The 25,606-nt window shown below is 37.7% G+C and overlaps 1 protein-coding gene across 5 annotated transcripts in view; it reads right to left on the bottom strand.

Moving 5' to 3' along the window:
- VRK2 (VRK serine/threonine kinase 2) overlaps positions 1-25,215 on the bottom strand; it is a 108,713-nt gene extending 83,498 nt beyond the window's left edge. For 2 of the 5 annotated variants that reach the window (XM_061432438.1, XM_061432442.1), the window contains exons 1-2: positions 25,131-25,215; positions 22,837-22,977 (exon numbers count right to left, since the gene is read on the bottom strand). In XM_061432438.1, coding sequence (XP_061288422.1) covers positions 22,837-22,972 — 136 coding nt within the window. In that variant the 5' untranslated portion in view covers positions 22,973-22,977; positions 25,131-25,215. Of the gene's footprint in view, positions 1-22,836; positions 22,999-24,332; positions 24,734-24,760; positions 24,868-25,130 lie in introns of those variants that run through there. The other 3 variants (XM_061432440.1, XM_061432439.1, XM_061432441.1) reach the window with 3 other exon arrangements.
- Between the last annotated feature and the right edge of the window lie 391 nt (positions 25,216-25,606).

Below are 25,606 nucleotides of genomic sequence, written 5' to 3'. Positions count from 1 at the left end.
GAAAAATCCAATATATATTCTAACTTTACATATCAAAGAACTAGAAATAGGAAGCTCAACATTAGTAGAAGAAGGAAATAAAGACCAGAATGGAAATAAATGAAATAGAACTAGAAGGACAATGGAAACAATCAATTCAGACAAAGACTACATGAAAATTACAGACTAGTATCTCTGATGTGGAAAATTCTGAAAAAGATGGGAATACCAGACCACCTGATCTGCCTCTTGAGAAATTTGTATGCAGGTTAGGAAGCAACAGTTAGAACTGGACATGGAACAACAGACTGGTTCCAAATAGGAAAAGGAGTTCATCAAGGCTGTATATTGTCACCCTGTTTATTTAACTTATATGCAGAGTACATCATGAGAAACGCTGGACTGGAAGAAACACAAGCTGGAAACAAGATTGCCAGGAGAAATATCAATCACCTCAGATATGCAGATGACACCACCCTTATGGCAGAAAGTGAAGAGGAACTCAAAAGCCTCTTGATGAAAGTGAAAGTGGAGAGTGAAAAAGTTGGCTTAAAGCTCAACAACATTCAGAAAACTAAGATCATGGCATCCAGTCCCATCACTTCATGGGAAATACATGGGGATACAGTGGAAACAGTGTCAGACTTTATTTTTCTGGGCTCCAAAATCACTGCACATAGTGATTGCAGCCATGAAATTAAAAGATGCTTACTCCTTGGAAGGAAAGTTATGACCAACCTAGACAGCATATTCAAAAGCAGAGACATTATTTTGCCAACAAAGGTTCGTCTAGTCAAGGCTATGGTTTTTCTGTGGTCATGTATGGATGCGAGAGTTGGACTGTGAAGAAGGCTGAGCGCCAAAGAATTGATGCTTTTGAACTGTGGTGTTGGAGAAGACTCTTGAGAGTCTCTCCAAGGGACTGCAAGGAGATCCAACCAGTCCATTCTGAAGGAGATCAGCCCTGGGATTTCTTTGGAAGGGATGATGCTAAAGCTGAAACTCCAGTCCTTTGGCCACCTCATGCGAAGAGTTGACTCATTGGAAAAGACTCTGATGCTGGGAGGCATTGGGGGCAAGAGGAGAAGGGGACGACAGAGGATGAGATGAGATGGCTGGATGGCATCACTGACTCGATGGACGTGAGTCTGAGTGAACTCCGGGAGTTGGTGATGGACAGGGTGGCCTGGGGCATGCGGCGATTCATGGGGTCGCAAAGAGTCGGACACAACTGAGCAACTGATCTGATCTGATCTGATCTCTGATGAACATACATGCAAAAGTACTCAACAAATCATTAGCCAATTGAATTCAACAGTACATTAAAGACTCATACACCATGATCAAGTGGGATTTATTTTGGGGATCCAAGGATGGTTCAATATGCAAATCAATTAACATGATAAACTACATTAACAAAATGAAGGATAGAAACCTTAAGATCATTTTAATAGATACAGAAAAAGCATTTGACAAATTCAAAATCCTTTCACGATCAAAAATTCTCAAAAACTGAGTAATGAAAGAACATACCCAAACCTAACAAAGGCTAATTATGAGAAACCCACATCCAACATCGTACCCAAGTAAAAGGCTGAAAGCTTTTCCTTTAAGATCAGGAACAAGACAAGGATCCCCACTCTTGCAACTTTTATTCAACATAGTACTGAAAGTCCTAGCCAGAGAAGTCAGGCAATAAAAAGAAATAAAAGACATCCAAATTGGGAAGAAAGAAAGTAAAATTATCTGTTTATAGATGACACCTATGGAGAAAATCCTTATGACTCCAGCCTACAAACAATAGTGGCAAAAAGAATCCATTACTTATGAATAAATTTAACCAAGGATATGAAAACTATGTACACAGAGGACTTTAAAACACTGACGAAAGAAAACACAATGAATGGAACGATATTATGTGCTCATGGATCAAAAGAATAGTGTTAAAATATGCAAACTAGTCAAACAATATACAGATTCAATGTAATCTCTACCAAAATTCTAGTGGTATTTTTCATAGAAATTGTTTTAAAATCTACATGGAACCACAAAACATCCTGAATAGCCAAAGTATACACAGCAAGTAAAACAAAGCTGGAAGCATCACATTCCATGATTTCAAACCAGATTACAAAGCTGTAATAATCAAAACAGGATGGTACTGGTATAAAAGCAGACATCAATCAATGGTACAGAACAGACAGCCCAGAAATAAACCTATAAATTCATGGTCAATTAATTGACAGTGAAGTCAAGAATACAAAATGGGGAAAGGACAGGCTCTTCAGTAAATGGTGCTAGGAACACTAGACGGCCACATGCAAAACAATTAAACTGGACCCCTATGTTATCCTGTATATAAAAATCAACTCAGAATGGATTTAAAGACTTGTGAGTAAGACCTAAAATCATAAAAGATCTAGAAGAAAACATAGGGGGTAGGTTCCTTCATATTTGTCTTGGTAATGAGTCTTGTGGATCTAACACCAAAAACAAAGGCAATAAAAGCAAAAATATTTACACAGGTGAGACTAACTAAAAAACTAAAAACTTCTGCATAGCAAAGGAAACCATCAACAAAATGAGAAGGCAACCTACGGAATAAGAAAATATTTGCAAATCACATATCCAGTATCAAAACATACAAAAATGATACAACTCAATACCCAAAAAAAGATAAATAACCCAATTTTTAAATGGATAAAGGCTATTTTTAACAGATTTTTTTCCAAAGAAAACATTCAAATGGCAATAGGTGCATGAAATAGTGCTCACCATAACTGATTACCAGGGAAATGCAAATTAAACTATGAGATATTACCTCACACCTGTTAGCATGGCTATTATCAAAAAGACAAGTAATAACAAATGCTGGTAAGGATGTACAGAAAATGAAACCTTTTGAAGGAATATAAACTTGTATAACCACTATGGAAAACAGTGTGGAGGTTCTTCAGAAAATTAAAAATAGAACTATCATGTGATCTAGCAATTCCACTTCTGGATATATTCAAAGGAAACAAAAGCTGGTTTGAAACAGTTACATAATGTAGATTTCAACCATATGCCATTCTGAAACAGGGGGCAGAAGGATAAATTAGTAGAACACAGGAGAAACTTCAGGCAGAGAAACTACTCTGCATGATACTATAATGGTCGACACATGACATCATGCATTTGTCAAAACCCATAAAACTTTACTATATAAGTGAACACTAAATGTAAATGATGGACTTTAGTTAATAAATTGTAACAAAACCACCACACTAATTCAAGACATCAATGCCAAAATTACACAAAACTGGGGACTATCTGATAAAGACTTCAAAGAAACTATAATAAAAATGTTCCAGAAAGTAAAAGCAAACACTTTTGGAATAAATGGAAAAGACAGATTAGTGTAGCAAAGACATAGAATATACAAAGAAAAAATTAAATAACACTTTTAGAACTGAAAAATACAACGACCAAAATTTTTTAAACACATGATTGGGTTCAATATGATCACAGAGATGACATGTGAGTCATGGAACTTGATGATGGATCAATAAAAATATACCAACCCGAAAAATAGCAAAATAGAACATGAAAAAAATTGAACAGAATCTCAGGCAATAACAGAACATTTAACAATTCTTCATGATACTGCAGTTCCTGAAGAAGAAAAGTAAAGAGTGTGGTGCAGAAAAATATTTGATAAATAATGGCTGAAATGTCCCAAATTTTATAGATACAAAAACCTACAGTTCAGTAAATTCTCCACTGGAATAAACCCAAATAAATCGACGCCCAGACACATACACACAAACTGCTGAAAACTAAAAGAAAAACCTTGAAAGGAGCTAGAGTAAACTAGTTAGTTACAGGGTAAAATGACTCATATTACTGTGAATTTCGCATCAGAAACCCTGAAGACCAGAGGGAAGAGTCACAACCTATTTGAAGTGCTGAAAATAACAGTCAATCCAATATCCAGCAAAAACATCTTTCTGGAATTAAATAAAGACATTCTCAAGTGAGGAGTACTAAGAGTAGCCATAGCCAGCAGATCTGCTATATAAGAATTGCTAAACAAAGATATTCAAAAAAGAAAAGAAAATCATACAAGGAAATGTAGACTACCAGGAATAAAAGAGAAAAAATAGTAAATATTGGGAAAATGCAATGGATTATTCCTTTCTTCAGTTAAAATGTATTTCATAGTTGAAGCAAAAATTATAATATGGTCTGGAGGAATTTAAATTAGTCTAGATGTAATATATAAGACAACTACAACATATCAAAATGTGTGTGGTTCTGCCAAAGAAGGACTTAGAAACAAATTTAGCACTGAATACTTATACTACAAAAGAAAAATTCAAATAAGTACGTTTCCATCTGACGGAAAAAAGGAAAGAACAAACCAAACCCAAAGCAAATGGAAGAAAGGAGATAAAAACAGAAATCAGTGAAATTGAAAACCGAAAAATACAGTAAAGCCACAAAACCAAGAGCTGTTTCTTTGAAATGACCAATAAAATGATATCAAGACTAACAAAAGAGAAAACAGAGAAAAATGATCCTATACTAGGAATGAAAACAGAATGTCACTATAGAAAACTAGTATTAAAAGTATAATACACAAGTATTATGAACACTCTATGGACAGAAATTTGACAACTTAGATGAAATGAAACTGCTTAAAAATCACAAACTACTAAAAGTTACCTGAAATGAAACAAATTAACCAAACAAGTCCCAGATGAAATCAAGTTTTAAAACAAACACTCTTCAGAAAAAAAGATATCTCTAACCCCAGATGGCTTTACTGTAAAATTCTACAAAACACATGGAAAAGAAGTAACATCAATTCTGTATACTCTTTTCCAAAAAGCAAAAATGGAGGGAATAATTCACAACTCATTTTATGAAGCCAGCATTACCCATAAAACCAAAACCAGACAGAGATAGTAGAGGGGGAAAAAAAGCATAAAGAAAGAAAGAAAAAGAAAACTACTCAGACCAATAGCCTCCTCTCATGTTGATGCAAAATAAAAAATAAAATAAGTTAGAAATTAATGTCACCTACCATATTAAGAATGTAAAAAAAAAACCCCAAATGATCACATCAATTGATGCAGAAAAAGTATTTGACAAAATCTATCCATTCAAGATAAAAACTCTCGGACAGTAAAGGACAGCTTCCTCAACTTGAAAAAGAATATCTAGAAACAACATATAGCTAGTATTATTATAAATGATGATAGGCTGAATGTTTTCTCCCTTAAACTGGGAACAGCCAAGGATGTCCACTCTCACCATTCCTACTCAATAAAGTGCTGGAAATCCTAGCTAGTGCAAAACATCAGGAAACAAAAAGTACACACACTGGAAAGGAAGAAATAAAGTGGTCCCTACTCCCAGATGATATGACTAACTATATAGAAAATTCCAAAGAATCTGAAAAAAAAATCCTAGAACTAATAAGCAAGTTCACCAAGATGAGGTCAACAAGCAAAAATCAATTGTATTTTTATACACTAATAATACATAATTGGAAAACAAAATTACAAAAGCAGTATCATTTTCAACAGCATTAAACATTTCAAAAGAAAAGAGAAAAACATATATACAAACATTACATGTACAGGATTGATATGCTAGAAGCCAAAACGGTGATGAAAGAAATCAAAGACCTACAGAAATGGAGAAAGATACTGTATTTCTGAATTGAAAACTCAACATATCTTCAATGTAAACTCTCCAAAATTTTGTCTCTGACAAAAGACAGGCAAAAATATTATTGAAAACAAGTACAAAAAATATACAACTCTGGCAGAAAATGTAAAAAAGGAAAACAATAGACTTCAAGGGGGAAGGGAACTTCAAATAAACACAATTTGAATACACAGAAACTGTGGAGACAGAATGCAGGTTATAAGAGAATAACAAAGCTAGCAAGATGATCAGATCAGATCAGTCGCTCAGTCGTGTCTGACTCTTAGCGACTCCAAGAATCGCAGCATGCCAGGCCTCCCTGTCCATCACCAACTCCCGGAGTTCACTGAGACTTACTGGTATATATTTTCACCATTGTGTCCAAGACTACGGCATATACAAATTCTGCTTTTTTTAATTTACTAAAATCACCACACACAAAATGAGTTCTTATACGATTAGGGAAAAAATCTTATTCTGGATAATGCTGTTAAATCCCTTCCAAATATAAATTCTTGTTAATTGCATATTCAACTTTCACTTCAGTTCAGTTCAGGTCGCTCAGTCATATCTGACTCTTTGCGACCCCATGAACTGCAGCACGCCAGGCTTCCCTCTCCATAACCAACTCCCGGAGTCCAACCAAACCAATGTCCATTGAGTTGGTGATGCCATCCAACCATCACATCCTCTGTCGTCCCCTTCTCCTCCTGCCCTCAATCTTTCTCAACATCAGGGTCTTTTCAAATGAGTCAGTTCTTCACATCAGGTGCCCAAAATATTAGAGTTTCAGCTTCAAAATCAGTCCTACCAATGAACACCCAGGACTGATCTTTAGGATAGACTGGTTGGATCTCCTTGCAGTCCAAAGGACTCTCAAGAGTCTTCTCCAATACAAAAGTTCAAAAGCATCAATTATTCGGCACTCAGCTTTCTTTATAGTCCAACTCTAACACCCACACATGACCACTGGAAAAACCATAACCTTGACTAGACAGACCTTTGTTGACAAAGTAAATGTCTCTGCTTTTTAATATGCTGTCTAGGTTGGTCATAACTTTCCTTCCAAAGAGTAAGCGTCTTTTAATTTCATGGCTACAGTCACCATCTGCAGTGATACTGGAGCCCAGAAAAATTAAGTCTGACACTGTTTCCACTGTTTCCCCATCTATTTGCCATGAAGTGATGGGACCAGATGCCATGATGTTAGTTTTCTGAATGTTGAGCTTTAAGCCAACTTCTTCACTCTCCTCTTTCACTTTCATCAAGAGGCTTTTTAGTTCCTCTTCACTTTCTGCCATAAAGGTGGTGTCATCTGCATATCTGAGGTTATTGATATTTCTCCCGGCAATCCTGATTCCAGCTTCTGCTTCTTCCAGCCCAGCGTTTCTCATGATGTACTCTGCATATAAGTTAAACAAGCAGGGTGACAATATACAGCCTTGACGTACTCCTTTTCCTATTTGGAACCAGTCTGTTGTTCCATGTCCAGTTCTAACTGTCGCTTCCTGATCTGCATACAGGTTTCTTAAGAGGCAGGTCAGGTGGTCTGCTATTCCCATCTCTTTTAGAATTTTCCACAGTTTATTATGATCCACACAGTCAAAGGCTTTGGCATAGTCAATAAAAAGCAGAAATAGATGTTTTTCTGGAACTCTCTTGCTTTTTTGATGATTCAGCAGATGTTGGCAATTTGATCTCTGGTTCCTCTGCCTTTCCTAAAACCAGCTTGAACATCTGGAAGTTCACGGTTCACGTATTGCTGAAGCGTGGCTTGGAGAATTTGAGCATTACTTTACTAGCATGTGAGATGAGTGCAATTGTGCGGTAGTTTGAGCATTCTTTGGCACTGCCTTTCTTTGGGAGCTTTACTTTGGAGCTTACTAGAGTATAATCAGTTATCTTCAAACTCTTTTAGTAATGAAATGTTTCTTTTCAGCCTGATAAAAAGATTAGAACAATGCAGAATGCTCAGGTTGAAACATGGGTGGAGGGACCAGAGCCCCTACTCCTTTTACCTGTATATTTGGGTTCCATAGAGACCAGTATGAAGACCTAACAGGTGACTGATTAGTCATTTCCTGACTTTGTTTATAATACCTCTAGTTATATTTGTAACATGTTCTTGAATATCTGCTAGATTTTCTTTTTTTTTTCTCTTTTCTCTAAGGAAAAAAAACACAACACTAGCAATCTGGCCGTATCAAATTCTATCGTTTTATTTTCACTTGGTTTTATCTTGTCTAGTTCTCGTAATGATATTTTACTGTAGAAAATAAGATAATTTTTTGAAATGCTCATCTTACTCTTTGCTTACACGTGCATGAAAAAACTTGATTCTTTAATATCTTAATATTTTATTGTTTTCAAGTATTTCTCTTTTGGCAAGTAGTTATGGGGTTTTGGTCAATGATATTCTTTAATAGATTTCAGACAGTTTTTTGTCTAGTGTGGTAACTGGCAATTGTACTGCAGTCCATGGGGTCACAAAGAGTCGGATACAACTGAGCGACTGAACTGAACTGTACTGAACTGATTATAATACAATTATGATATGAGGACAAGATGGTTGGACAGCATCACCAACTCAATGGACTTGAGTTTAAGCAACCTCTGGAAGATGGGAAACGACAGGGAAGCCTGGCATGCTGCAGTCCCTAGAGTCTGCAAAGAGTCGGACACGACTGAACAACAAATAACAAGTTATAATACAACACTCTGCAAATTTATATTATTGTTATTCTTTTCTGCTCCCCTTCACTAATTATTTACTGGTTGTGGTATATATTACACATTTTATCTTATAATAGACTATCTTTCAATCCATTTATTTCTCACTCCACACTGATATACTCTAATTCAGATGTTTTCCTTATTATTAACTAAATACATTTTGAGCTTGCCTGATGAGTTGATACATAACAACTTTTCTGTTTAACTCGTAATCCTGTAAGTCCTAACCACAGTTCTTGAATCTATTTTAGAAATGCAAAATGTATTATAAAATTATGTCCATAACTCCAGTTTTCACTCAACTTTTTACTTTGTATCATCAATCTTTTCTCAATATTGTAATTCATTTATCTCTTGGAAGTCTTATTCACTTACATACTTTCAAGTCTACTTTATCTTTGTGGTAATCTATTATAAAATCATTTCAGACTTCCTAAATCCTCAAATGTTTCCTTCTCTCTTAAGAGGAATTCAGTTTGGCCAAATAGTATACTGGAATGATAGCCATATTTCTCTTAGCTCTCTTTCTATTGTCAGTCTATGAATTAAGGGCTGAAGTAGTTATTGAACTCCCTTCCTGAAATTATATATTTTATGTTTAAAAAGCTACTATGTAAGAGTTTTGGCTCCACTCTCACTTTTTGAAACACTAATATTCATGATGAAATTAGGTTTCAAATAAGGGAAATCTTCCTTATATCATTCCACATGGTCTCTATTTTGCAAGTCTTTACATTTTCATATAATATTCTTATTCTCCAAAAACATACTAAATAAACAGATAATAGAACCATTATGTTTTTCTTCTTGATGATCTCTTTACATCATTTTTCTGTGGCTTAGATTTATTTTGCTTGCTTATTAATAGCAGAACTAACTCTTTGTTCAGCTGGGTCAATTCTTTCCTTAAAGCCTTTATCCATGTTTTAGTATCTCTCACCATCTTTCAGGATTTCACAGATTCTCAGGGTCAGAAGGAATTTAAAGGTCCTTCCCCAACCAAAAACCTCTTATTTTTAACATAGATTCCATAATGCATTCAATTTAAAGTAGTTAATTTCAGAACATCTGTACTTGCTCAAATGTTTTCTACTAGAATGAAAATTCTAGTCTCATGGAAGTCTTACAGCTTTTCTTCTTCCCCTTTTCATCACACAACAATGGTCTGTTAGATATGCAACTTTGTTTGACTTTCTTTTTTTTTTTTCTTGAACCTTTTTTTTTTCAGTTTTATTTATTTATTTATTTTACTTTACAATATTGTATTGGTTTTGCCATATATTGACACGAATCCGCCATGGGTGTACATGTGTTCCCCATCCTGAACTCACCCGCCCACCACCTCCCTCCCCATCTCATCCCTCTGGGTCATCCCAGTGCACCAGCCCCAAGCACCCTGTATCATGCGTCAAACCTGGACTGGCAATTCATTTCACATGTGATAATTCACATGTTTCAATGCCATTCTTCCATATCATCCCGCCCTCACCTTCTCCCAGAGTCCAAAGGACTGTTCTATACATCTGTGTCTCTTTTGCTGTCTCGCATACAGGGTTATAGTTACCATCTTTCTAAATTCCATATATATGTGTTAGTATACTGAATTGGTGTTTTTCTTTCTGGCTTACTTCATTCTGTCTAATAGGCTCCAGTTTCATCCACCTTATTAGAACTGATTCAAATGTATTTTTTTAATGGCTGAGTAATATTCCATTGTTTATGTATCACAGCTTTCTTGTCCATTCGTCTGCTGATGGCATCTAGGTTGCTTCCATGTCCTGGCTATTCTATGGCTTTCTTTTCATTTGTCTTGAAGTGTATTGTGTGGGGATTGTTCAGTGGGTTTTACTACTTTTCCTTCTACCATCCTCCTAACACTTTGTAAGACAGAAGGTTTATATAACTAATATTCCATCCTCAACTGTAATACAGTACTCACATTTGATACTGGAAATCTATGTCAGAAGTGTAACACATAATCCTTTAATAGAAACATGATGAAGTGTAATGAAGAGCATTTTTCTTCACATTCTCCAGAAACTGAAATTAATAACTATCACCAAAAGTGCTCAGTAACATGCCCTCTAATGCAATATTATACTTCGTTCATTCTTTTCCTTGCTATGTATATACTGGCAAGAAAAAAGTATCAAAGCATGAAACTAGCATTACAATATCTAATAAGTATCACTTCTCCATTAAAAACATAAAGATTTGCCTGTACATGAAATGTTATAGTTTTTTCATAAAATCATCTATGGGTACATGATAAATATTGGTGTATAATAATATGTTGGTGATGGACAGGGAGGCCTGGTATGCTGCAATTCATGGGGTCACAAAGAGTCGGACACGACTGAGCGACTGATCTGATCTGATCTGATAATAATATGTTGACTGAATAATTTTTTTAAACTATACTTATATTATAAATATTTTGGTATATGAACAAATTCTATAAAGAAACATATTCTTTATCAACATTTCACTTATCCAAGTATTTGGGTTTTTTTAATTTTCTTAAAAGACTTAGTTTCCTAAATAGTATATCTTTTAATTATTACCCAATGGAAAAAAGACATGCCAAAAACAATTCAATATTTGTAAAAAAATCTATTTTCACATGATGCTTATTAAAGTCTGTCATAGGGATTTAAAGAGGCTTCTTTTGATCTCCTTGTTGCTTATTACCCTCAAAACAAATGCATAATATCCCCATAAACTCAACATACTTATTTTTTTTTGACATACTTATTTTTAAAAAGCAGAAAAATCTAATCTTTCCCATCAGTTTGTATGCACTACTGATTGATTATTCTCACGTTTTTTTCCATAAAAATATTGTTTGTTCTAGGTACATTTTTAGTATATGTATTTTTTCCAGTTCTTAACATTAGATTTACTATAAATATCAGATGTACTTTCACAGATTTTGTGAAAATATTAAAAACATATCACGAATGCTCTACACCTCAAGTTGTCAATCTGAATGAAAATGACACTATTATCAGCATCAGCGCTAACATATTTCTTAAATTAGCTGCCAATACTATCAATTAAATATTTCAGTTACTTTAGAAATGAGCATGTCACAGGCATGTCATTTGTCACTATTTTCTCTGGCTAGTAATAAATTCAGAGTGTTCTTTGACAAAAGACACCAACCAGGAGAGCAGAGAGACCCGAGTTCAAATGGAGATGGAAGACAATTAGACAAATTACTTAAAATTCCTAGGCCTCAAAACTGCCTTGTCAAGCTGCTGGGAGAATTAAATGAAATAATCCATATGAAGCATTTAACACAGAGCTTGGCACACACTGAGTAAAAGATTCTATTAGTAGTGGATGAGGATGAAGATTTCCTAAAAAAGGTTTCAGAAACTATGCCTGGCAGCATGCCCCAGACACATATGACTCATCTGCTAGTCTTTACCAGGGATTCTTGCTTTCATTCCTTTTCACTGCTCTGTGTCTTGTGTTCACGGCCTCCACAGTGAGGCTTTGGTTAACACCACCTCTGTGAATTTCATTAGGTGGCCTTCAGAACAGCTACAATGGATGCTAAGCTAAGCCTTCCACGAGCCTCTTTCACACATGTTGTAGCTTCCGATTGCTCTTGCTTGATATAAATTGCGGGAAGCTGCCTTTACTCCACACTAAGCATAGGAGAGAAAAATGGCCAGTGTCTCTGGGGAATAATTAACAAAAGACAGTTTGTTTCATCTTCATGATAAAATACAGCATTCCTATTAAAAGGCAAATTCATCATTCCCAAAAGTTAAATAGAATGGCACTTTAAAAGTAATTCCAGCTGATTAAATTTAGGGTTCTGAAAAAAAATTAATTCATGAATATACTCTGAATCTTTCATTTGATTTTAAAATGTATAAATGTTCATTTAACTTTGAGCCCTTGCCTCTCAGTGTTCTATTCTGAGCTAGTCAAACAAGTGGTAGCAGGCATGCTGGGCTCAATAATACTGCCTCTCATATTTAAATACTCTTTTTCACTTGGATTGCAAATTAAAGACAGTCTCCTGAACACTGACACATTTTCAATGATTGATTTTGCAAAACGTGTTGATTTTTCCTACACTGTTTTGCCTCTGTGTGTGTCAACTTTGGCCTTCTTTTCTTGCTCCTTTGCAGCACTGCTGTCTCTTTGAAGCCATTGTCTGTCTGATATTAAAAATGTACATTAAACCTCATGACTAATTACACAGAAAATTCCTGATCTCAAACATAAAACACCCATGCCCAGAAACTATAACAAAAGCTTCTGACTACGTACAAAACTCTTAATCAAATCTTTCATTCACTTGGATTAATAGAAATACCAAAAATTTATTTTCCATTAAAGTTGTGTTTACATTCTTTGAAAAGTAGATTTTTGAAATATATTTACATCCCTATAAGTCAATCCATTTAACATTAAACCCCATCTATTTTCTCCACAAAAGTTTATACTTGCTATTAAGGCTACTTCAATTAAGTGCTACTCTGTAGAACTGTTTCATTCTAAACACAAAACTTAATGTTTAATCTTAATGTCCATTTTTTTTTAACTCTCTCTGTGCTGTGCATTAGCAAAGTAGACTCCCTCAGTAAATCCTATAATCTATGGATTAAGTACATGGCTTCTTATATTTAAAAAACATACTTGGAAAGAGAATGAACAGAAACTTATATCCCCTCAAGCTCCCCAAGATAAATAAAATAAGGCCTCTAACTCTAAAAACACAGAACCTTACACACATGCCACATGTTATAATACCAACAGCACAAAATTTCATCACAGATAAGCCAACTGTTGGGAAAATTATTTTTCCCCAACAGACTAGTTTTAATTTAACCAATCGTTTTTTAAGCTATTATCTATCAGGCCTTGTCGAAGCATTCTGAGAGAAGGCCTACAAGGAGTTTATAATCTAGTATTGGTGGAGGGTAAACAGTTTACAAATGGCAATCACAGGAAATAAGATAAGCACTGCGAAAGGACGTATTACAGGAAGGAACAAAGAGCAAGCAAGAAAAGTGATGGCTACTCCCCTGCTTGCCTCGTTAGCGTGTTAGAATTTTCATAAGGCCTACCAGCCATCATTTGTTTCCACCAGTGATCCTAGCAACAGACTCCCCTAGCTCTCAGTCTACTCAGTCTATGGACTCTGCTCAATTCGGCTGCTGTTTGCCTTTTTGTAAGACCAACTCGCCTCCGTCCCTAGTTGTTCATCTCATGCAGTTACCAACTGCAGTAAATGCATCACATGCCACCACATGACTATTTTAGGAAACCCTGCAGTGTACCAACTGGCTAGGGCAACCCTGGGCATGAAATTTTAGTTGCCTGAAAACGATGTTTCCGAATGGAAGGATGAGAGGAGGAGGAGAAGGGAAGTAGCCATACTCCTCTTACATGGCCATGATACCTAAGTACAGCAAGTTGGGAGTAAGGTCTGCACGAGCCAAAGCTTAGAATTTCATTGCTTTTGTTGGCTCATGTCACTTCTTTAATTAATGTCACTTTCTCTGGTTTAATATCAGAGCAAGTGACAAGAGTGCTTCTGGATGAATTGTGTTTTCTGAGGACTGTATGGCATACTCTCCCGCAGTCTGACGGAGGGACGTGCCAGCTTTACTTGGCAGTTACAATGCACCAGCTTTAGTTTTAGTAGTTTAATTTGTGGCAGTTATATGTTTTGAATACGTTGAAGTATTCACAATGGTCTCATGGAATCTGCTCCATAGATAAAGTTTACACAGTGGAAAAGAAAAAGCAATGGCTATAAGGCGATTACAAAAAGCTTCTCTTGGCCACAGCTGGTCTTATAGGCATTCTTGTAAATTTAAGAGCATTTAGAGAATACGATTAAAGTGATCACAAGAAATGATGCCCTTTTTTTTTCATTTTTGCCCAGTTCTGTAGCTGGTGTGAGACGATCATAAGGAATATGATATTTAGAACTCAATTTTATGCAAAATCCATTATTCAAGAAGGGAAGTTTATATACATGATAGACATGCAATGAAATAAATGTTAGAATAGGAAGCTTTGTTACTTATGCATTAAGTCGGTTCTAACGTTTTGGTAAACTAACTTTTTATTGATATAAAATTCAAAAAATTTTCTGCATTTAGAGAAAGGACTAAACTTTTCCCTTTATTAAAGATCTTTCTGTTTCAGATTGAAGTAATCTGAAGGTTTTTAATTTGGAGTTTTTCCTTCATCTCCTTTATACACTTTTGTGAAGCCTCATCGGCTCATGGTGAGAGCTGCCACCAAGGAGTTCTTCCAAACTTTACCTGCCCTTTCTAAATTTAGGGTTCTTTACTGCAGCAGGTTGAAGATCTGGCTTTGAATGCACCTGGCTCTGCTGGAGAACAGAAATATTCATCTCCAATGAATGCATGCTGCTTAAGTGCTGGAGGCACTTGCAGGAGAGTAACTCTCACTGGAAACTTCATTACAATACTTTTCTCTTCCCTACATGATGTAGTAATTCTCATTCACCAAAGATAGAATTTTGCTTGACACTGCCACAGGAGCTCCTGTTTGACTTTCAAAATTAATCAACCTCTAAGCTGGAGTAGAAATGGCATGTCCTTTAACCTTAAGCACAAAAAGCTCTCAACAGACTGCAGTTTTTATATCCCTGGATGGGAGTTTGGGCCCCTGATACTTAAACTTGATGCACATACTGGGTTTCTGGCATGCTTTTGCCCATACCCATCTGCTTGGCTGGCACTGTGCCCATTCAGAAGGTGTGATGCCAGTTTCAATAGGGCATAGGTGCCAATCAAAGATGGGCTTGGAGGGGCAGCATGCAGAACGCAGCAAAAGTCAGCTCTTCTGCCAGAAGATCCTCCTGTTATCATATAATGCCAATGAAGGGCCACATGCCTCATTGCCTAGGATCACACTGCATCTGTAGATGTTTCTGGCCTTCAATGGATATCTTTCTACAAAATCTTTTCCCTCAAGTATTACTTGATTGGAGATGTTAAAGCAAAGTCTTCCTGACTAAATGAAGTCAGGACGACTGTCTTTTTCCCTTTTAAAAGAATGGAAACCTTCAAAAATTTTCTTGAAATAATTGCTGAGTTTTATGTCCTTCCTCTTAAAATGCCCTTTCATGTAGAAAATTGCATAATATACTCAGTTCATGTAATGGAGTTACAAGGGACAAACATTCTGAAGATGCACGAACTGCAAAACCAAGTATGTAAGCAGTATAGGATCCATGAACATTTTTGAATCATCGTTAAGTGAGGAGGGTGAACAAATTTTCATCATCCAAATAGCTAGTTTCTAGTGAATACTCCTATTTAGAGCTTTAGAGTTTCTTAATTTTCTTCTCATTTATTTTATAAACATAGATATTCCTGTTTCTTAAAGAAGACTACTTCTTACTCTTCTTCCATACCTAAAGAAAAAAGCCTAAAACACTTCAGAAGCTAAACTCCATTCATATTTCATAAGGAAGCCAGAAGCTCCCGAAAGTTGAGAGTTTTGTGTGTGTGTGTGTGTGTGACAATACAGGTGAACTCATTTCATGAAGAAGAAACTTCCCTATAGCGATAGGCTTCAAATTTAAAAACCTTGACCACTGAAACCATTGTAAGATAGTAACAGGTGCAGTGGAAGAGACATAATGCATAAATTATTGAAGAACAGAGCAGTTTGTAAATCTTCCCTTAAAGCAAAAGAGTTTGACAGTAGAATGCTGAAAATGAAGACCCATAATATAAAATATGTTAAAAAGATCGGACACTTACAAAAATGAAAAAGACAAGCAAAGACTAAGTGAACCTTAGGAGAATGCTTCCTTTTTATACAAAGAATCCAAACGTTTGCAGGTATTTAGATTCCTTAGCCGGAGAAGGCAATGGCACCCCACTCCAGTACTCTTGCCTGGAAAATCCCATGGACAGAGGAGCCTGGTAGGCTGCAGTCCATGGGGTCTTGAAGAGTCAGACACGACTGAGCGACTTCACTTTCACTTTTCACTTTCATGTATTGGAGAAGGAAATGGCAACCCACTCCAGTGTTCATGCCTGGAGAATCCCAGGGACGGGGGAGCCTGGTGGGGGGCAGTCCATGAGGTCGCAGAGTCAGACACGACTGAAGCGACTTAGCAGCAGTAGCAGCAGCAGATTTCTTAGCTGGTAATTAAATGAACACTGTGCTTTTAAAACTCAAAATTAACAGCCAATGGTCAGCACATACAAAATTAAAATACAATTTCTAGGAAATTTAAATTCTTATGAAAGGTACAACACATTTATTAAATTCACAAAATCCCAAGCAATCTCTTCATCTGTTGAGATTATACCAACTGCTGCTGCTGCTGGTAAGTCGCTTCAGTCGTGTCCGACTCTGTGCGACCCCATAGACAGCAGCGTACTAGGCTCCCCCATCCCTGGGATTCTCCAGGCAAGAAGACTGGAGTGGGTTGCCATTTCCTTCTCCAATGCATGAAAGTGAAAAGTGAAAATGAAGTCACTCAGTCGTGTCCGACTCTTCAAGACCCCATGGACTGCAGCCTACCAGGCTCCTCTGTCCATGGGATTTTCCAGGCAAGAGTACTGGAGTGGGGTGCCATTGCCTTCTCAGGATTATACCAACTATTACCTCTTAAACCTTCAGCTGGGAACTAATTTATCTTATATACAACAGTTTCTAGTACAAGTTATCCTTATTTCATATTTATTTCCTTCTTCTCACCTCCAGGGTATCATCTGCAAAATTTCCTAGTAACTATTGTGGTGGGGGGAGAAGGCAATGGCAACCCACTCCAGTAATCTTGCCCAGAAAATTCCATGGGCAGAGGAGCCTGGTAGGCTGCAGTCCATGGGGTAGCACAGAGTCAGACACGACTGAGCGACTTCACTTTCACTTTTCACTTTCATGCATTGGAGAAGGAAATGGCAACCCACTCCAGTACTCTTGCCTGGAGAATCCCAGGGACGGGGAGCCCGGTGGGCTGCCGTCCATGGGGTAGCACAGAGTCAGACACGACTGCAGCGACTTAGCAGCAGCAGCACTGTGGTGGGACCACAATGTTGCACTGTGTTAGGTCAGATTAACTGCCTATCTCAAAGTGTTCTCTATAACACACTGCCAAAATAACATTTAACACAGCAATATATTATGAAGCAATGCATGTTTTAGTAACTTTATTTTGTTGCTGGCATTATCGTTAGGCTCTTCAGAACATAACTCAGCATACCTTAAAAATCAATCCATTCTAGCTGACTAGAAAGTTGTTATTGTTTAGTCACTAAGTCGTGTCTGACTCTTTGCGACCCCATGGACTGTAGCCCGCTAGGCTCCTCTGTCCATGGGATTTCCTAGGCAAGAATACTGGACTGGGCTGCCATTTCCCTCTCCAGGGGAGCTTCCCGACCCAGGGATCAAACCAGCATCTCCCACACTGGAAGGCAGATTCTTTACCACTGAGCCACCAAACAAGAAAATACAATAAATAAAAACCACACATAAAAATGTTTTTCTATTTAGATAGAAGTCTATTTCTTCATCGATAAGTGAGTTAAACTTTGACAATATCTACAACTCTCAGTTACTCTATTTTCTCTCTGCCCCACCCCACAAAGATTTCTTCTATTTTTAAAGAACAAAATTGAGCTAATCTGAGAGGATTACCCAAGAAATGTATGGCAGTCACTTGATCTAAACATTTATCCATGAATAAATGATTGATCTTAATGCTTCAAGAATTAATTTTAGTTATAATAACATTATTTATAAAATATAATGCTCTTGATTTACTGTCAATAAAGCATATACAGATTTTATAGTTAATTTGTCTCAAGTTTTTATGACTAAGAGTGTTATGTTTAAGATTACAGGCTGGAGTTAAGGGTGACATCTATAATTATGGAAAAAAAAGCAAACTGGCTTGTGTGGGTTTAGTGGTCCAACTTCAGTCTCAATCTCTGAGGCAAATAACTGGTAAACATATAGCCTGTGCTAATGGTCATGGCTCTGCTCAAATTCTAAAAAATAAAACTACAGATAAATCATTCTATCATTTGTTACTTCCTCCTCCAGGGGATCTTCCCAACCCAGGGGTCAAACCCATCTCTCCTGCATTGGTAGGCAGATTCTTTACTACTGAGCCACCTGGGAAAGCCATATAAGAAGACTTTAAAGGAATTTGGCTAAAGTTTATTAGCTACAGTTCTGTTTTTCTAGATTTTTGACTAATTCTGAAACATAGTACCTTTCATATCTGAAACATAAGACACAGCTTATGTGAGAACTTTTCACTATGTCATCATGGCTACTACTGTAAATTGAAATGGGAAAAACATACACTTTGGCAAGTAAAATGTTATAGACTTCCACTGACATTCTCTGTTTCTCAGTTTTACCACATTTAGTAGCTAAGCCCATCACAGTCCATGGGAGGACAAATGGAAAAACCCTCCCATACATGTCTTAGTCACCGTGCTAATCTGAGCACCAGACACCGAATTTCGAGTTCAGCCATCACTGAGAATGAGACGTTCTAAATAAATAAATCAATTCCAGTGAACTGCTTATCAAGTTCCGAATTCTTTAAAAATATTACCTTAATCATTGCAAGTATTACTACCTCAATCCTAGAGGATAGAAACAGAGATTCCTGAGTAGATGAAAGTCACTCAGTTTGCAAAAGGCTCAGGTCAAAATCTTAAGCTGTAATTTATGAAATTCCCCAGTTTGCTTGGTTCTGTGTTATACCTAGCACTAAAGTAAAATTCAAAATCTTAGTTCTGTCTCCTGAAGTTTTAGAACTTTTTTTTTCACTTATTTGATCCTGAGGTTACTGCAAGCTTTCGCATTCCCTGAAACAGTTTCCTTTCTTCCTTTTCCCCTCCTCTCTTTTCAAATGCAAAGGAAGAACTTTGTTTTATGTTCAGACTTTCTTTTCCCTCTTATTACTACTTCTGTTACTGCTACAGGAACATTATTTCTCCAAGTTGAGAGTAAACACAAAACATCTCTGCCCCTTCCCCTTTACTTCTTGCTGACTACTGAAAGGCTTTGGCTATTGATCTCAAAACTACAGGACAGTTGCACATGCACAGATGAGTCAGTCAGGGCGGTTAGTCTCTTCTCAGCCTTAGGTGACAAGTGCTGATGAAGCGTCTGCTCAAAGTGTATCTGGAAAATATAATGCTTAACAATGTAGCTGGACACGAAGGTATTAGGGAAACCTGAACTGGCAGGCTACTTCATCTATACAGGAAATGATGAGAACCATGCTAAAATGCAAAACATGATATAATTTCATATGGATTGTCTCAGCTTGAAAATAATACGTAAAAACTAATTTTAACAAACTTATTGCTGACAGCAACTCACTGAAGAGCTGAGATTATAATTTATGAGTGCCACTTTTGATAGAACAGTAACAACATTTGCAACACACAACTTTTCCTCAAAATAGCTAAACATTTCTTTAAAATCTTACGCCAGTCACATACATTTGCTCATATATCCAGGATCCAGGTTCTAAAATTAGTAGTGGGTACTTCATAACTATGAAATCTTGAAAACTGTTGCAAACTAAATATTATTGAGAAAAATTAAGTAAAAAATATGTGCATCACTTAGATTGAAAGAAGCAAGGTTTTTTCTATATTTCAATAGGGGCAAATAAATCACATGACTAAGCCTAAATTCCTAATTCCACATGCCTAAATTCCTTTTTCACAACAGGAAACACACAAGTAACATGTATACACATATATGTATGCATACACACACATTAAACATGCTGTTAAATTTAAATACATATTAACACATATAGTATTTACATTTAAAAAGAGAAAAGAAATAAGACTAAATTAATACTTTTCTGTAGTTCTTTGAAATTACTCAAAATAATTCAAACATTAGAATAACTGATAAGCTGTGCAATCCAAGGCTACATCCAAGCCACATCAGAAATAACTTATTCAACTCCATTTCTCTGACCATGAGTCAAGACAATATACTAGAGATCTTAACGCTCATGTATACAAGAGAATTCATCAATTCAGAGTTTCAACCAACAATTAATTCTTCAAAGAATATACTCTCTGTAGACTCCAAGTCCTCTCAGGGTCTTTATCTGCAACATTCAACATGGAAGCCACTACCTATAGGTAGTTACTGGGCCCCTAAAATGGGACTAGACATATCCTGGTTTAGTCCCACTTAACTACAGAAGTGAAATATTTCCCTTTTTTAATATTAATAATGTGTTGGAATTATACTTTAGATATATCACATTAAATAATACATATTATTTAAATAAATTTCAGCTGCTTTTTTTAATGTGGCTCCTAGACAATTTTACATTCCATATGTGGCTTGCATTACATTTCTGTTAAACAGTGCTGCTTGTGTCACTAAATCTAGTACTTAACATTTTCCAAGCAAGTTCAAACCCTTTAAATAGGGAAGTTGTTCTTTATCTAACCCACACTATACTTTTGTGTTGGTCTTATCTTCCCAACTAGATTAGACACTCAGGTGATTAATAAGAAGTTACTTATTCACTGTATTTCACCCATTTATTCAATACTACAAACTCAACTTCATTAGAAGAGGAGCTTAATCCTTCAAGATCCATGAAACACATTTGCATGAGAAGGGTGGCAGAATCAGTTCAGTCGCTAAGTCGTGTCCGACTCTTTGCGACCCCATGAACTGAATGCAGCACACCAGGCCTCCCTGCCATCACCAACTCCCGGAGTTCACTCAAACTCAAGTCCATCGAGTCCGTGATGCCGTCCAGCCATCTCATCCTCTGTCGTCCCCTTTTCCTCCTGCCCCCAATCCCTCCGATGAGGGATTTTCCAATGAGTCAACTCTTCGCATGAGGTGGCCCAAGTATTGGAGTTTCAGCTTTAACATCAGTCCTTCCAAAGAACATCCAGGACTGATCTCCTTTAGAATAGACTGGTTGGATCTCCTTGCAGTCCAAGGGATTCTCAAGAATCTTCTCCAACACCACAGTTCAAAAAGGTCACCGTAAAATATGCCTGTTTGGCCAAAGGATTATTTTGAACTGAAGGCACTTGAAAAATAGCAAATGCAGGGAAAGGCTTTCTCTGAACTCCCTTTATTTGGCTAAAGACAAGAACCCAACCCTCTCACCAAAAAAAAAAAAAAAAAAAAAACCACAACTCAACTGTTTTAAATTACATCTAGGAGAGCTTCATTAACCAGGAAAGACTGACTCATCACAGAAGAGATTAGAAATTGACATCACTCCCAAACTTTGTTACAGACTATCACATCACAGCCCCCATCTACTCTTCTACAGACCTAGTAATGTCTCTTAAAAATCATGTACTGTTCCTTATTAAGATGGCATGTAAGCTCTCAAATCTTACCATGCTTTAGGATATTTATTCAACTATTTTTCCCCCTGTAATATTACTGTGCACATAACATCAAAAAATTAATATATTTGTATACATTTTCTCCTGTTAATCTTCCTTCTATCAGTTTATTTCATAAACCCAGATATTAAACTTAGGAGAGCAAAGGGAATGTCTTTCCTCCCCTGTACTCTAAAATATTTAATAAGGAACCCAAGATTCTTCCAAAGAAGGCTTTTTTACCAACTTCTTAAACGCCTCCAGACACAGATGTAATAAGTCAATATATTTAGAATTTCTCCTTGAGAGGATTTTTTTTTAATCACTAATATTCATCTTATTAATTAAATCTCATCTTGTAATGGATATCCCTCGATCCTTAAAACTATAGATAAAAGTTTTTTATCTATAAAAAACTTTTGTTATCCCTGAACAATCCTTTTAAAGTCAATGTGATTTAAAATTTTTTTAATGTAGTATAAAAACACACTCAACTTAGGTTCCTTACTTGTACCAAAAAACACAGAAACTATATTTAAGTGTCTGTTAATTATCCTAAAGATAGCATATAACTAGTACCAATCTAGATGTACAAGAGAGAAGTTAATTCATTCCACGCAATAGATGGCCTTGGAGTATTAAGACCCAGTTCTCTAGTGAGACCTAGTGAAGAAATGACCAAAACCTTACACTACTTCAACATTAATGATTAAGATTCACAAATGGAAAATGTTCATAATCACAGAGTTGTGTTCTCTTGAGTCATAAAAACCGATGTTTCCAAGAAAACACACTCTCAAAACAGAACATTAACCATTTGTCTGGCAGACTGTGTAACTGTGCTCTGAAAAGACTTTCTAAGAGTCATTTAGAAAGACATGGACAAGAAGAGACTAGGGTCAGTAATATCTTGAACCTAGCATAGACATTCTACTAAACACTACCTATCTTCATATAACTTACATTTATGAATTCTATTTTATTTCAATTTTCAAAATATTAAGAAGTCACAGTCACATACATAAAGAGTATCTGGTGATTTATACTTTACCTAAATATATCAAACCAAATCCTCCAGAGCCAACCAGCTTGCCCAGCACCCACTGTTTTCCTTCCATGTCATCCAGGACTGTGCCTTCCGGAAGTGGAATAGGAAGCTTGTATTTCTCTTTTCTTCTTGGTGGCATCACTTCTGTTGACAGAAGGGGTGAGGCTGTGATTAAAAATAAAAACAACAACAAAGAAACCTCCACTTAAATACGTTTCTCAAAATGTCTTCTATGGGGCACGTTCCCAGAAATTAGGATTCTGAAGTCAACTGGGGTTGGGAAAGCCCACATATTATATTCAAACTGGAGATTCACCAACATTACAATATTGAAATCGAAGAGACACTGATACTGAAAAAAAAACAAAGTGTGTTGAACCTCACTTAACATTTCCAAAATTCAGTTAGGGGGTCAAAATACCTATTAATCATTCAGAACACACCTTAAATGAGTTAATTTCCAACTACAAAGAGAAAATAAATTTCATATATATGAAAATACTCCTTTCATTGAGAATGCTAAATGTCAAAGATGAAAAGCTCTTCAGTCACTAGAAAAAAAAAAAATACAGCTCTTGGCTGAGATAACATGGACAATGGCAACGTACGTCATTATCAAATCCAGCAACTGATACAACTCAGTAAATATTGGTTAAATAAGCCCAGGATTTTCATGGATGTGTAACTAAGCAGAGCACTAGGCCATTGTGCAGTTACTTTTAAGGCTACCACACTACTGTTTCAACTTCTTTCTGCTTCTCTCTACCCTGTCCCTTCCCCATTATCACCGAAGTGAAAACTGCCCTGCCTTAGAAATTTATGCAGCACTACCAAAAACAGTGTAGAAACGCCATAGTGATAGCCACACAACTTTAACCAATTAACTGTAATTGTACATAGGTTAGTGAAAACTAGAGATTTTTGAGTAGGACTAGAAAATTTCTTAGGGAAAACAAAACACACACACAGCATGTAAGCCTGGAACCAAGTGTGAAGGTAACCACAATCCTCCAAATAGTTTCAAAGAATTTTTTTTAAACCCAGTGAGTGCCTTCGAAATGAAAGTAGTCTTCGTTGTATAATCTATCCATCTTCTGAATGAAGTTTCTGTTCCTTCCAGTAGGCTTTCCCTGCTTCACTTATATTAACCCAATGCCCTATCTCACTCAGCAGCAACACCTGGGTACAGCAATATTCACTTGTCCTCCTAACTCGAACATAAAAGAAGCTGGGAATTCATATGAACAGTGCCCAAAAGAAGGAAAAGTTCTGACCAGTACTTTATACTGGGGGCTTCTCTGGGGACTCAGACAATAAAGAATCTGCCTCCAATGCAGGAGACCTGGGCTGGATCCCAGGGTCAGGCAGATCCCCTGGAGAAGGGAATGGAAACCCACTCCAATATTCTTGCCCCATGGACAGGGTGGCCTTGTGGGCTACAGACCATGGGGTTGCAGAGTCACACAATTGACTGACATTTTCACTTTATATATACTGACCAATATCTTGACTTTAAATACTGGTGAAGTGAAGTGAAGTCGCTCAGCCGTGTCCGACTCTTTGCGACCCCGTGGACTGTAGCCCACCAGGCTCCTCTGTCCATGGGATTCTCCAGGCAAGAATACTGGATGGGTTGCCATTTCATTCTCCAACACTTATTTGCTGATTTAAAACCTTAAGTCTTCAGATAACAACTTTTCAGCAGGGCATACATTCTCCATCAGTATGAAGAAGATAAAAACCGTTTGGGGCAAGTCCGTGGCACCATAACCTGAGGCCTGAAAGGTGTCTATACAATGAACACCCGCGGCATGGATCCAGGGTTCAAGGCACAGGAGGAAGCGCCAACCTCCTCTCAAGGCAAGTCCCAGACAAGCTAGTCCCTGCTGTTTCAGGGCCCTCCCCGCTAGGATGAAAAGTTCTTAACCTGAGTTTCCGAAGACAAACCGGTACCCAAAGGCCTGAACCCGAGGCGTGGGGCGGCCTCGGAGAAGGATCGTGACGGCGGGGCCAAGGGCGGGTCAGCGCGGCCCACCGCCCGCCTGACCCCTCGGCCGTCCAAGACACCCCCTTTGGCTTCCTACCCACCCGACTCCCCACTTCCTGTCACGCCCAGGGCCGGCCCGAACCACCGGAAGCCCGCCGGCGTCCGGACTCTCACTCTAGCCCCTCTAGGCCGGTGGAAAAAGAAACCCAATCCCTTTTCCCGCCTAACTTCCCCGCCCCGCGTTTTGGGCAAACGCGTGGGGAAGGGGCGCCAGGATTTCGCGCTGAGTTTTTAAAAAGTCAGAACCCACCGCGTAAGCAGAGAACCCTCCCGGCCCGGCGTCTCACTCCGACGGCAGCTCCTTCCCGGCCTAGGACGCCGCACGGGCGGGGCAAGGGGGACGCGGAAGTGCGGGGTCTCGCCGCGACTCCCGGGACCCGGGGACGAGAGGAGGCTTGCCAGGCTCTCGGCCTGCCCGGCGCCTCCCTTGGGCCTCGCGAGGCCGGGCGGGGCGGCAGGCCTCCAATCCCGCGGGGAGGCGGGCCCGGAGTCGGCGCGGCCCTCGGTAGGGGCCAAACTAACTTTCTGTGCCTGGGTTCGCATCGCTCACCCAGGGCGGAGACGCCGGCCCGGGGTTCCGCGGAGCCTAGCCCGAGCCCAGGCCTGGGGGCAACCGTAATTACTTTAAAACTTCAAAAACATTTTCTAATTTTTTTTGTCTGTGAAGTGGAAATAAGCCTCCTCCTGCTGCTAAGTCGCTTCAGTCGTGTCCGACTCTGTGCGACC

Source organism: Bos javanicus, chromosome 11 (genome assembly GCF_032452875.1).
Source record: "Bos javanicus breed banteng chromosome 11, ARS-OSU_banteng_1.0, whole genome shotgun sequence".
NCBI lineage: Eukaryota > Metazoa > Chordata > Mammalia > Artiodactyla > Bovidae > Bos > Bos javanicus.
The sequence above is the reverse complement of the archived record's forward strand: the minus strand, read 5'-3'. Positions and strand labels throughout refer to the sequence as shown.